The sequence below is a fragment of the Mandrillus leucophaeus genome, unplaced genomic scaffold (assembly GCF_000951045.1).
Source record: "Mandrillus leucophaeus isolate KB7577 unplaced genomic scaffold, Mleu.le_1.0 Scaffold226, whole genome shotgun sequence".
Lineage (NCBI taxonomy): Eukaryota > Metazoa > Chordata > Mammalia > Primates > Cercopithecidae > Mandrillus > Mandrillus leucophaeus.
In genome coordinates, this window is record NW_012102321.1 from 2,462,123 (window position 1) to 2,475,295 (window position 13,173).

At 33.7% G+C, this 13,173-nt stretch overlaps 1 protein-coding gene across 11 annotated transcripts in view; it reads right to left on the reverse strand.

Moving 5' to 3' along the window:
• RFWD2 (ring finger and WD repeat domain 2, E3 ubiquitin protein ligase) overlaps nucleotides 1–13,173 on the reverse strand; it is a 256,292-nt gene that overhangs the window by 78,114 nt on the left and 165,005 nt on the right. For all 11 annotated transcript variants that reach the window (XM_011981442.1, XM_011981440.1, XM_011981435.1 and 8 more), the window contains one exon: nucleotides 2,941–3,057. In XM_011981442.1, the coding sequence (XP_011836832.1) occupies nucleotides 2,941–3,057 (117 nt within the window). The remainder of the gene's footprint in view (nucleotides 1–2,940; nucleotides 3,058–13,173) is intronic.

A 13,173-nucleotide genomic window follows, 5' to 3' on the forward strand; every position in this document is an offset into this window, starting at 1 on the left:
ACCACTTCTATTTAACATTGTACTTGATCTTCTAGCTAATACAACAGAGCAAAATGTCATTCATAAATTGTTCAACTGCAGATATGATTCTACATGTAGAAAACCCCAAGAAATCCACAATAAAACAAGAACAAATAAAGAGAAGCAGTGTTAGAGATACAAGATTGATACATAAAAATCAATTGTATTTCTGTACACTATTAACAAAACAATCAAAAAATAAAATTTAAAAGCAATTCCATTCACGACAGAAATAAAAGTAACAAAATAAGAATAAATTTAACAACAGAAGTTCAAGACGTGTACACTGAAAATTACAAAACTATTGATGTTAAAAATGGCAAAGATAGTTAAAAAAGATAAAATGAATAATAGGCTAATTGAACATATGGACTTAAAATTACCAATTAAATATAGTAGTTTATCAAAATAATTCTACATTATGCCATAGCAAGGTTCATTCAAGAAAAATACAACTCAGTTTTAGAAAAAGCATAAGTATCAATTGGTGCTAAAAGGTAATTGATAAAATTCTGTTTTGCTTCTAATTAAGAAACAGTAAAGTAAAACAATTTGAATAAAATATTTTTCAGAAGTAGATATTCTAAACAGCAGAACATTAAAGCTCATTCAACTAAATGAAATAGATGGGGGAGGATATCACTAGCATAACTCTACCTTAGAGGTAGAGAATGTGATAAATCATTGGAAAAGAAGAAATGCAACAGGCAGATATCAAGTATAAATAGATAATCCAAATACTACTAAAAAGCTACTAGACTTAATGAGAAAAATGTATAAGGTCCCAAGATACAAGACAAATATCCAAATATGAATAAGTTTTGTCTATGCTTAGCAAAAAATACCTAAAAAAAGGGAGTGGAAAATAAAATTTTATTAAAAATAACAAAAATGGTAACATATATAGGAAAAAAAATTGACCAGAAAAGTCCAGAACCTAAAGTAAGTAAATTATAAAATCTCATTGAAAGACAGAAAACGACCCAAACAATAGCCAGGGCACAGTGATCCCAGCACTTTGGGAAGCTGAGGCAGGCAGAGTGCTTGAGCCCAGGAGTTTGAGAACAGCCTGAGCAAAATGGCAAAACCCCGTCTCTATGGAAAATACAAAAATTAGCCAGGCGTAGTGGTGCATGCCTGTAGTCCCAGCTGCTGGTGAGGCTGAGGTTGGAGGATCACTTAAGCCAGGAAGGACCAGGCTGCAGTGTGCTGTGATCATGCCACTGTACTCAATCTGGGTGACCCTGTCTCAAAAAAAAAAAAAAAAAAGAAAACCAAACCCAAACAAATAAAAAGACACCCCACGTAACTGTGGAAAGACATACTATCACAATAAGGCCAATGCTTCTAAAATCAGCAAATAAACACAAGAAAGTCTGGTAAGAATCCCAAAAGAATTTTTATAGAATTGGAAAACTATAAATCTTAAAGCTTGCATAGAAAATTAAATGAGAAAAGTAACTAAGAAATGTATGAAAATGTAGAATAGTGGGGAAAACTGCCTAGCAGATAGTGGAAGCATTTTTAAAGTAGGTTCCTATTTTCTAGGAAGGAGAAAATTTGATAATATTCATATCTGGCATTGGTACAAATTAACTAAATACTGACAAAATATTATACCCATAAATGATGGCCAGTAAGTGTCTACACACACTCAAACTCAATAAACTAAGACTATATATTTTAATTGAATACATAATATTAATAATAAAAATAACAACTATAAGAACTTTACACAAAGAATCTTTTTTCCATAATCCTCAGAAGAGCCCCGAACAGCTCTACCTCTATGTTAAAGATAAAAAACTTGGGAGAAAGTTAAAGAATTTGCTCAAGGTCACATTTCTAATCAGTGACAAAGTATTTAAATAAGACAGAAGTAGGTTCAAATGAAAACAGCATGTAATCATTAAAAATAAATTCTATATGCTAAAAAAAGAGAATTTTGCCCACATCTACATGTTAGTCCATGTCCTCCTTAAACTGAACTATGAAATTATGTCAGTAGCCCAGTGACATAGTGAGTTGAATAAAAGCAAAAAGTATAGTGACATGGTTTAAATTATGCATTTCCTTTTTAAAAGTTGCTATTGTCTCCATCATATGGTGCTAGCTTATATTTTGTAAAATCCTGATATTATTAATAAAAAATAAGACTCACCATTCAGAAGCCAAATTACAAGTATTTACTATTTTAGTAAATATTCAAGAGGGAAAAATATCAAAGATAAAAATTTTAAGGGTAGGGTGACCATTTGATTTATCGTCCAACTCATGACACTTTTGTGAATGAAAGAGGGTACTAATAGTAAATACAATGGTACAAACAGTGTGAACTAGAACTGACCCAGGCAAATACAGACATATGGTCACCCTAGTTAAGAAAAATAATTTACCTAATGATTATTTGGTAATGATAATAATAGCAAACTTTTTTGAATACTTCCTATGTTAGCATGAACTCCATGATACAAGACTATGCTTATTCACTGTCCCTAGATGAGTGCTCTGTGCATAGTAGGAACTCAATAAATAATTGTTGGAAGAACAGTTTGCCTTAAAAAAAGAGTGTTCCTGTGTCTGTACAATATAGCTTAACAGTAGCTTGTTTAAATGTTACTACGACCTTAAGTTTGTGAATAAGTAATAAGCATTAACTCATGCATATAAACACTAAGAACGATGATAAAAATTAACAAATTCATATCTATGTATTAAAGACAGGTGACAGAATAGTGCAATTAAGGTACAGCACTAAATGAATAATAATGACATACTGCATATACTTTTAATTTATAGTCTAATAATGAAAACAATATTTAAACCTACAAAAGAATTATTTGTTTTAAAATGCTCTCCTATCCTTACCATGATATTCAACCAACATCAAAGGAAGACAAATCTGCTTTCATTTCTTACCTGCACAGCCGAAAGCCAAATGGTATCTGGAAGAGGGGCTGAATTTAACACAGCACACATTAGCCTTTGCCTCAATGCTTGCCACTGAGTTGTCTAGATTGGTAGACCACAGCTTCACTAAGGGCAAAGGACAATAAAACAAAAACAGAAACAAATAATACATTAGTAAATGCTTTGATAACTTGGGAAAGTTTGCTTATTGCTCCAGAAATCTTTGTATGCCAATCTAAAACATTCAGTTTACTAGGACTAAAAGTGTTAAAGATGAATGTATTTGTTTGTTCTCACATTGCTAATAAAAAGATACCTGATACTGAGTAATTTATTAAAAAAAAAAAAAAAAAAAGGTTTCATTGACTCACAATTCCACATGGCTGAGGAGGACTCACAACAACGGTAGAAGGCAAACGAGGAGCAAAGTCATGTCTTACACGGCAGCAGGCAAGAGAACGTGTGCAGGGCAACTCCCATTTATAAAATCATCAGATCTCATGAGATTTATTCACTATCACAAGAAGAGTATGGGGGAAACTGCCTGCTATGATTCAGTTATCTCCATATGGCCCCATGCTTGACACATGGGGATTATTATAATTCAAGGTGAGATCTGGGTGGGGACACAGCCAAACCATATCACTGAATGACTGAATAATACAATAACATTAAAACTAAGAGAGCTTAGTTTCAATGTCAAAAATCAATATAGAAAAAAAGGTTGGGCACGGTGGCTCATGACTGTAATCACAGCACTTTGGGAGGCTGAGGCGGGAGTTAAGAGACCAGCCTGGGCAACATGGTGAAACCCCGTCTCTACTAAAAATACAAAAGTTAGCTGGGCATGGTGGTGCAGGCCTATAGTCCCGGCTACTTGGGAAGCTGAGGTGGAATAATCACTTGAGCCCAGGAGGCAGAGGTTGCAGTGAGCTGAGATCATGCCACCAAAAAAAAAAAAAAAAAAAAAAAAAAAAACAGAAACTAAAAAAAAGAAAAATCAATATAGATAAATAATAAATTTATATGGAGAGGTAACATAGACCCACAACTAAGACATAAAAGACAGGAACAAAAAAAGTAATCTGGAGCTAGGTGGTATATTTGTTTTTCTTATGTGTGTGTGTATATATATATATATAAAACTATATATATAGTTATATAAATACATTAGTATTATTTTTATTTCTTTCTTTCCATTTTTTTTTTTTCCCTGAGACAGGGTCTCCTCACTCTGTCATCCAGGCTGGAATGCAGTGGCACATTCATGCCTCACTTCCTCTACCTCCTAGGCTCAGGTGATTCTCCCCACTCAGCCTCCCAGGTAGCTAGGTGTGTGCAACCATGCCTGGCTTTTTTCTGTTTTTTTTTTTTTTTTTTAAACAAAGGGTTTCGTCACGTTGCTGAGATTGGTATCAAATTCCTGGGCTCAAGCAATCTGCCCACCTCAGCCTCCCAAAATGTTGGGATTACAGATGTGAGCCACTGGGCCCAGCCAATTTTCTTTAAATGTATGTATGAGTGTATACTGATATACATCATAAATATGAAAACGTACACAAACATCTCTAAAGCACTTGGAAACTGTTCTTATTTTCTCCTTCAATTAAGAATTTCGTGATTTTAAATTTTTATGTAGTAATTCAGTGACATGGCTTAAATACATCTAAAGTAATACATTCTAGAATTATTTAGCTAAACTTCAAAATTTTGGTTTTGTATTTGATATGTAGTCTAATCCAGTGAAATATATTAAAATTTGTAATGATTAGGGAGAGCAAAGCTGACTAAACAAAATAGGCCTGATTTGAAAGCAGAAGCAGAAAATGAGTTGCCATTTTACAAAGGTACCAGAGCAAATATCGTATCATTTTTCAACAATAAAAATGTCTTAGCAGACAACAGGATACACCCATAAAATAGATTTTCAATATATAAGTTGCCATCCTGGATGCACATTAGAATAAATAAATGAACATTAACGACGACAAAATCTTCCTATCCGTATTTCGATCTGCCCCAAAGTCCCATCCAGGACAATACCCAGATAGGGTACAAGTACTGGTGTTTTTTTAAAAAGCTCTCTAGGTGATTCTAACACGCATTTGGAGTTGGAAACCAGTATTGGGAATGGAAGTATAGAAAAAAAATCTTAGAATATTTTTAGAAATACTGATACAGTAACCTGTAGACGGAAGTGAATAAAATAAGTAAAACTGATTCCAATAAATACCACTTCCATGAAATGGGATTACATAAGAATTTATTTCAATATGTGAAATCTCCAAGTAGAAATTAATCATTATCAAAAAATGTTGCTAATTTACAATCTGATAAATTAGCTTTCCCACAGTAAACTAAGATGCTCATTATTAAAATAAGAATCATTATTATTATTAGTAGCAGTTTTTGAGACAAGGTCTCACTCTGTCACCCAGCCTGGAGTGCACTGGAATGATCATAGCTCACTGCAGCCTTGCACTCCTGGATTCAAGTGAGATCCTCCCATCTAAGCCTCCCAAATAATTGAGACTACAGGTGCACACCACCACACCTGGCTAATTTTTTTTTTTTTTTTTTAATATAGAGATGGAATAAGATTTTTAAATAGCAATATTTGATTTGTTCCACGTTATTCTACAGTAAGAATGATATGCTATTTCAATCAAAACACAATCATTTGGTCAATCACGACATACAATTCTAAGATGAGATGGTTACCTGGAATTAAAAGTCAATATGCCAAACATAGCACTTAAAGATCAGATTATTAAGTGGATTTTGACTGGATTATAGTCTAACAGCCTAGGCCCAAAGGTAATTCACAATAGATAAGTATGGAGCACTTACTGTGTGCATAACCCCACTTATAATCACTAAAAACCTTTAAAAACAAGCAGTATGTATCAGCGTTTTATGTTAAATTAAATGTAAGTGAGAAAAAAAACAGTACTGAGAGAATGATAGTTAAGCTGGAAGTGTGGCAGGTCTTTTCTAATTTCATGGTAATTTTCTCAATGCAGTAATCATTAATATTATTTAAATAAGTCACAACATTAACCACCATGATTATAATTTTTAATATATAAGATATTAGAATTCAATGTAACTGTCTGAGCTACAAGCGTAACTAAGACTAAAAATACTGTAAAGATACACTGAATGAACGCAGCATGGAAAAGTTGTATAGAGATTATAATAATTTCAGAGTGGTTATTAAACAAAACAGGTGTTGTGTTCCCCAAAAAGACATGTTTAAGTCCTAACCCCAGGTACTTGTGATTATCACCTTATTTGGAAATAGGGTATTTACAGATGTAATAAAGTTAAAATTAGGTCAGACTAGTTTAGGATGGGTCCTAAATCCATTGACTGGTGTCTTTATAAGGAGAGAGATTTAGAGACAAAGGCACAGTGAGAAGAAGGCCATGTGTGACGCGAGCCGAGACTGGAGTGATACAGCTACAAGCCAAGAAATGATAAGAATGACTGTCAATAACCAGAAATTAGGAAGGAGACCAGAAATAATTTTTCCCCAGAACTTTCACAGAGAGTGTGGCCCTGCCAACAATCTAATTTTGGGCTTCTGGTCTCCAGTACTATGAGAGAAAAAATTTCTGTTGTCTTAAGCCAGACTGTTTGGGGTATGTTTTCTTATGGTAGCCCTAAAAACTAACACAACAAATATAATGAGATAATATTAAAATCTACTTAATATCCTAAGATGGCATCACAGATCGAAAGATAAAATAGTATAATCTTTGGAAGGAAGTGTAGAAGAAATCAACAAGTGTGAGAAGAAACTAAGCCAAATATAAATGAAGTGATCCTTAAAATAAGGACAGTATATAAATTAATAAGAACACCTTTACTGTTACTTTTTCCTTACAAGGATGGTAGTAAGAATTTCATTTAATGTCAAAAATTTAAATTTCAGAATTTATTGATGAAAATTCCCTTTGAAAGGAAAAGTAAATTTAAAAGAAAATGTCATCTTCTAGGTGAAGAGCTAAAGCAATTAAATCAAATAAAATACACTGTATTTATTTAAATATGGCCTCCTTTGGCTCTCAGTAAATAATCAAAAGAGTAAACATTAGGAAAATCATATCATAGTTAGGAGGTTAAAACAAAGAAACATATTGTATCTAGTCGGCCATAAATTTGTTACTTAAGTGTTCTATACAAGTTTTATTTCTTTAATGTTAATGGATAAAGAAGTGTCTTTTCTTTAAGTGTCATCTAATTTTTCAGTTCAATTCTGAAATACTGAATCTTAAAAAATCCAACTACACTACAGAATAAAGTCTATCATCTGATAATCTGTAAAATTTGGGTGAATCATTCCCTAAAGTATTTTGCTAAAATTGTTTCCAAAAATAGAGAACAAGATATTGCTTATCTATAATAACATCACAATCAGTTCCAATGTGCAAGGTTTATGTTTCTGAGTTTCTCTGACAGGGCCTACTGCATGTCTATTTGCACCAAAGTATCCTAAGAAAGAATTCATTACCAAAGAAAAATAAAACAGGGACAGAAGTTTGACACAGTAAAACAGCCCAAAGCTTTAATGAGGACGTGCAAATATGAGTTAAGTTTCATATGTAATTCTTCTAGACCCACTTCTAAACTACTGTCCAGGTCCTACAGAAAACAGAAAGTTATCCATATGAGTAAAAAGGGAGAATGCTATTTCAACAAAAACTACCATAACACTGAGGGGCAATGTGTATTGTTTTATACCTCTATAAAAAGTATGAACGATTGAATACAAAGATGTAAACTTTAATACTGTTTACCAAACATAAATAAGTTTGACTCTTGAACTTCGTCAAAGGGAAACAACAGACCCTGTATTAGTAGCTAGACACTGTCATAGAGCAAACTGCCCTAAAGCTTAGTTACTTAAAGCAGCAAACATTTACTATCTCACACGGTTTTAGAGGCCAAGAATCTCAGAGCAGGTAAGCCGGGTAGTTTTGGCTCAGTCTCAACAGACTGTAGTTGAGCTGTCCACTAGGACTCTAGACTATTAGAGTTCAGTACTCTACCACTTCCAAGTTCACTCAACATGACTTTTGGCATAAGACTTCAGTTCCCCACCATGTGAGCTTGTGACAATGCGATGGTTTCTCCCAAATCGAGTGACTTTGAAGAGAGAAAATGATGAAGATAGAGGCTACAGTGTCTTTTATAACCTAATTTTAGAGGAGATATCTACTGACCACATAGATGAAGCCTGGAACAAGGTAGGTGAAGGCGAACTACACAAGCATAAGAATACCAGGAGACAGAGATCCCTGGAGGCCATGATGGATGCTGATCAACATAAGTCTAACATTTCATTTAAATTCAGCAGAGAATATATGTAGTAAAGTTTTAACTTATAGGAAAGGTAACTGCCTCTAAAGTTATAAATTATAACTGTTATCATAATGCCATTTATTAATTTACATTTACTTATTTAATCTGCTGATGAAAAAGTGGAAGCATTACAATCAGCATGAGTTTTACCAATTGATTTCTAAAATCTACCAAGACTTCATGGTTGTCACTTGTGCATTAACCTATGCAACTAATAAAATTTGGAATGAAGGGTCAGGTGTGGTGGCTCATGCCTGTAATCCCAGCACTTTGGGATGCCAAGGTGGGTGGATCACTTAAGGTCAGGAGTTCGAGACCAGCCTGACCAACATGGTGAAACCCGATCTCTATTAAAAAAAAAATACAAAATTAGCCAGCTGTAGGGGGCATGGGGCATGCCTGTAACCCCAGCTACTTGGGAGGCTGAGGCAGGAGAACTGCTTGAACCCAGGTGGTGGAGGTGGCAGTGAGCTGAGATCATGCCACTGTACTCCAGCCTGGGCAACGAGAGCTAAACTCCATCTCAAAAATAAAAATAAAAAAAAATAAACAAATGATAATAATAATAATAAAAAGGAAATTTGGAACGAAGAAGAACCTGTAACTTCTGTTATCATACAGTCTAAATTCTTCAAACTCACATTTAAAGAAAAATACCTTTAAAGAATGTGTTTAATTCAAAGGCAAGATTATTTATTGCAAATAATTCTCAGGTTACATTTTTTTTTTGAGACGGAGTTTTGCTCTGTCGCCCAGGTTGGAGTGCAGTGGCGTGATCTCGGCTCACTGCAAGCTCCACCTCCTGGGTTCATGGCATTCTCTTGCCTCAGCCTCCCAAGTAGCTGGTACTACAGGCGCCCACCACCATGCCCGGCTAATTTTTTGTATTTTTAGTAGAGACGGGGTTTCACCGTGTTAGCCAAAATGGTCTCCATCTCCTGACCTCTTGATTCGCCCGCCTCGGCCTCCCAAAGTGCTGTAATTACAGGCGAGAGCCACTGCGCCCGGCGCAGGTTACATATTTAAAAAGGAAAATATATTTCTCCAAAAGAACCTTTAAAATGACTCATGAAATTCCTTTCTGATTAGCTGCTACATATTGATGGTTCTTTAACATGCAATTATGTACATATATACTTGGAACTAAATTATTTTTAAAATACACAGCAAATGTAGGAAAAATATCATTCACATGAACTCAGTTTTTATTTAAGCAATGAAAAAAATAGGCGTTTAAAAAATTCCTGTTAAAAATTTACTAAATACAAAATATATAAAATAAGCAAAATATATTTGTATAAAAGTGATTTAAAATATTCTCTAACTATAAAGTTATAACAAAGACAATATTTTATATGATCACCAAACAGACAAGAATAATAAATACATTTAAGTAACACTAAATAATACTCTTGAGATGGGCTTAAAAGCATTTGAGACTTTTACTGCCAAGCTAAGAGAGTAAGCCAGTCTCTCTCACTGTGAGTTTACCCTGGACAACATCCAAAAAACAAAAGCAGCTATATGAGGAAACTGAAAAAGTAAACAAAAACAGTCATTTCCAGGAGAGAATTCTACACTTAAATGAAATTCAGGGGATGAAGAGTACCATTTTTCCCCCTCTCTTCTCCCTTGGCAAGCTAAAGTCAGCACTTTAAGCAGCAAACACTAAGGAAAATCCGTCTGTTTAGCAATGGCTTCTGCAAACCAGGGGATTGGGAATAATTTTTTACTTCTGACTTATTCTTTTCCTCCTCCAACTTTTCCCCATGGGTGGGCTTCAGTCACAGAGCTACAACAGTATAAGAAGCTAATACTCAGAGTAAAACTCTGTGTATATAAAAAGGAGCATCTATGATATAATGAAAATGAAAAAGGAGAATCCCCATTTTATTTTTCTTATCTATTCTCTTGCTTCTTTGCCCTTGTGGCAGGCCCTACTAACAGAATTCAGCAGTAGACTGGGCACCAAAGTCTCCTAAAATGAAACAACCCAACTTTCTTGACAGAGGATCAGTAAAATGGGGCCCTGAGAGATAAAGAGTCAGGAAGAAACCTGGAAAGAAAGTTCTGGAGAAGGAGATTCTACAGATCCGTGCATTCACTGGCACAGTCACTTCTGAGCTGTGTATGTGCAAGATGGACACGAAGCACAGCAGCAAATGCTACGTGCATTGAACTACAGTTGAAAAGACGACCCAAGTCCTAAAGTAAGCTCTAACTGGCATGTGTATTAGGCAGACTCAAAGCACCACAGCAAAAGCTCTGATAACTGAACTGACTGTTTCCTTTGACAAGGCAAAAATAACCTAGGGAAGGCAAGACAGAATTTACAGTCTAAATCGAAGCCAACTGATCACCTACTAAGAAACGAACCAACAAACAAAAACCCAACATTTCCCACACAATTTAAACAGGACCCAACATCTTATAACATAATATTCAAAATGGCTGAGACAACCTCAAAATTATTCAACATACAAAAACCCAGGAAAATGTGAAGAATTTTCAAAGGAAAACACAATTAACAAAGGTCAGTCCTAAGGTTTAGATGCTGGATCCCAAGATATTAAATGAAATTGATTTTAAAGCAACTATTGTAATTATACTCCATGGGGTAAAAATAAACTTAAAATTAATGGAAAGATAGAAGTACTCAGAGAATATATAGAAACTATTTTTTTAAAAAAAGAATAAATGAAATTTTTTTGCAAAATGGAGATGACAGATGAAGGAATCATGAGCTATAAGAGAGAACAACAGAAATTACCCGATCTGAAGAGAAAAAAATATTGACAAGAAAAAGACAGAGTATGAGGCCTGTGAGACAAAACGAAAGGGTCTAATACATTAACATAATTAAAATCCCAGAGGAGAGGAAAAAGAGATTACTATCAATAGTTTGATGAGTATGTGGCAAAGTAGTTTTCAGAGGAATACTGACAGGGATAGTGATATTATATATTAACAAATGATTCAGTCCACCAAGAAGACATAACAATCCCAAATATATTTATGCACTTAACAATAGAGTTTCAAAATGTATCAGGTAAAAACACACTTACACACAAAACAGGTAACTGAACAGAGAAATAAAATCAGACTTTAACATTTCTGTCTCATAATCAAAAAAACAAGGAGACCAAAAAAACAGCAAGCGTACAGAAAATCAGAAATACACTAGCAAAAACTTTGATCTGACACTTACAGAACACTCACCAAACAGCATTTATAGTACAGTTTCTTTTCAATGCATTTGAAATATTTATCAAGGTAGTTCATATTCTGGACCATAAAAAAATAATAAATTAAAAAATTAAAATCATGTAAAATATGTCCTTTAACTATAAAAGGATTAAGTTATAAATCAGCAACAGAATGATTTCTGAAAAGTTTAAGAAAATTTAAAAATACTTTAATCCATAGATGAACAAGAGAATAACAAGAGAAATCAAACAGAATTTTACACTGAATGGAAAAGCAAATATAATAGTCACAAAAATAATATAATAGCAAATAGTCAAGAAAACTTGTTTGCAAATTGCTTCAAAATTTGCTCAAGTAGTGTTTAATGGGAAAGGTATATAACAAAAAAATGTTCAGATTAAAAAAGACAGAAATATCAATTAAATGACATAAACTTCAATCTTCAAAAAACTAGAAAGAGGGGAGGAAATTAAACCCAAAGCAAGAAGAAAAATGGGCAGAAATCAATGAAATTAAAAATAGAAAAATACAGAAAAATCAACAGACCAAAAGTTGAGCATTTGAAAAGATTAAGAACCTAATGCCAAGGTGACCTAAATTAATAAACAATAAATAAACCAGAAGACACAAAATACCAGTTATCAGGAATAAAGGACAGGACATGACTTCATCACAGCTTCTCAGAGGAAATGGGGGAAAAAAAAAGAAAAAAAAAAAAAAAAGCATGGCTACAAACTCTAGCGATATAGTATATTACAAATATAGACAGTTTCCAATTTAAATAGCTCAACAACTTATGATTTTTTGACTTTACGATGGTGAGAATGCAATGTGCATTCAGTAGAAATCATACTTCAAATTTTGAATTTTAATATTTCACAAGGCTAGTGATATGTGGCATGATACTCTTACTTGTATTATTCAACACTTTATTGTAAAAAGTCTTTGTGTTAGATTATTTTGCTTAACTGTAGGCCAATGTAAATATTCTGAGCACATTTAAAGTAGGAGCTAAGCTATGATTAGGAGTATTAAATGCATTTTCAATTTATGATGGATTTATTGGGACCGTAATCCCATTGTAAATGAAGGAGCATTTTATGTATTTTGATGCCCATAAATCTCACAACAAATAAAATGGATCAATTCCCTGAAAGAAATGAACTGTCAAATTTCACTCAAGAAGAGACAGATATGTTTATTAGTCCTGAATCTACTAAAGAAATTTAATTCTTAGTTAAAATCTTCAAAGAAAACAACACACCCAGAAAGCTTCACTGACAAATTCTACCAAACATTTAAGAACAAAAGAATAGTAATTGTAAACAATCACGTCGAAGAAAGAAAAACACACAGCACATATGTGTTTTATGAGGCCAGCATTACCCCAATATCAAAGTCACAAAAAATTACAAAAACAGAAAAATAAAGACCAGTAACCCTCAAAAACACAGATGCAAAAACTTCACCCTCTAAAAAAAACTAGAAAACCTAGAATAAATGGATAATTTCCTGGACACTTACACTCTTCCAAGACTAAACCAGGAAGAAGTTGAATCTCTGAATAGATCAATAGCGGGCTCTGAATTGAGGCAATAATTAATAGCCTACCAACCAAAAAAAGTCCAGGACCAGATGGATTCACAGCTGAATTCTACCAGAGGTACG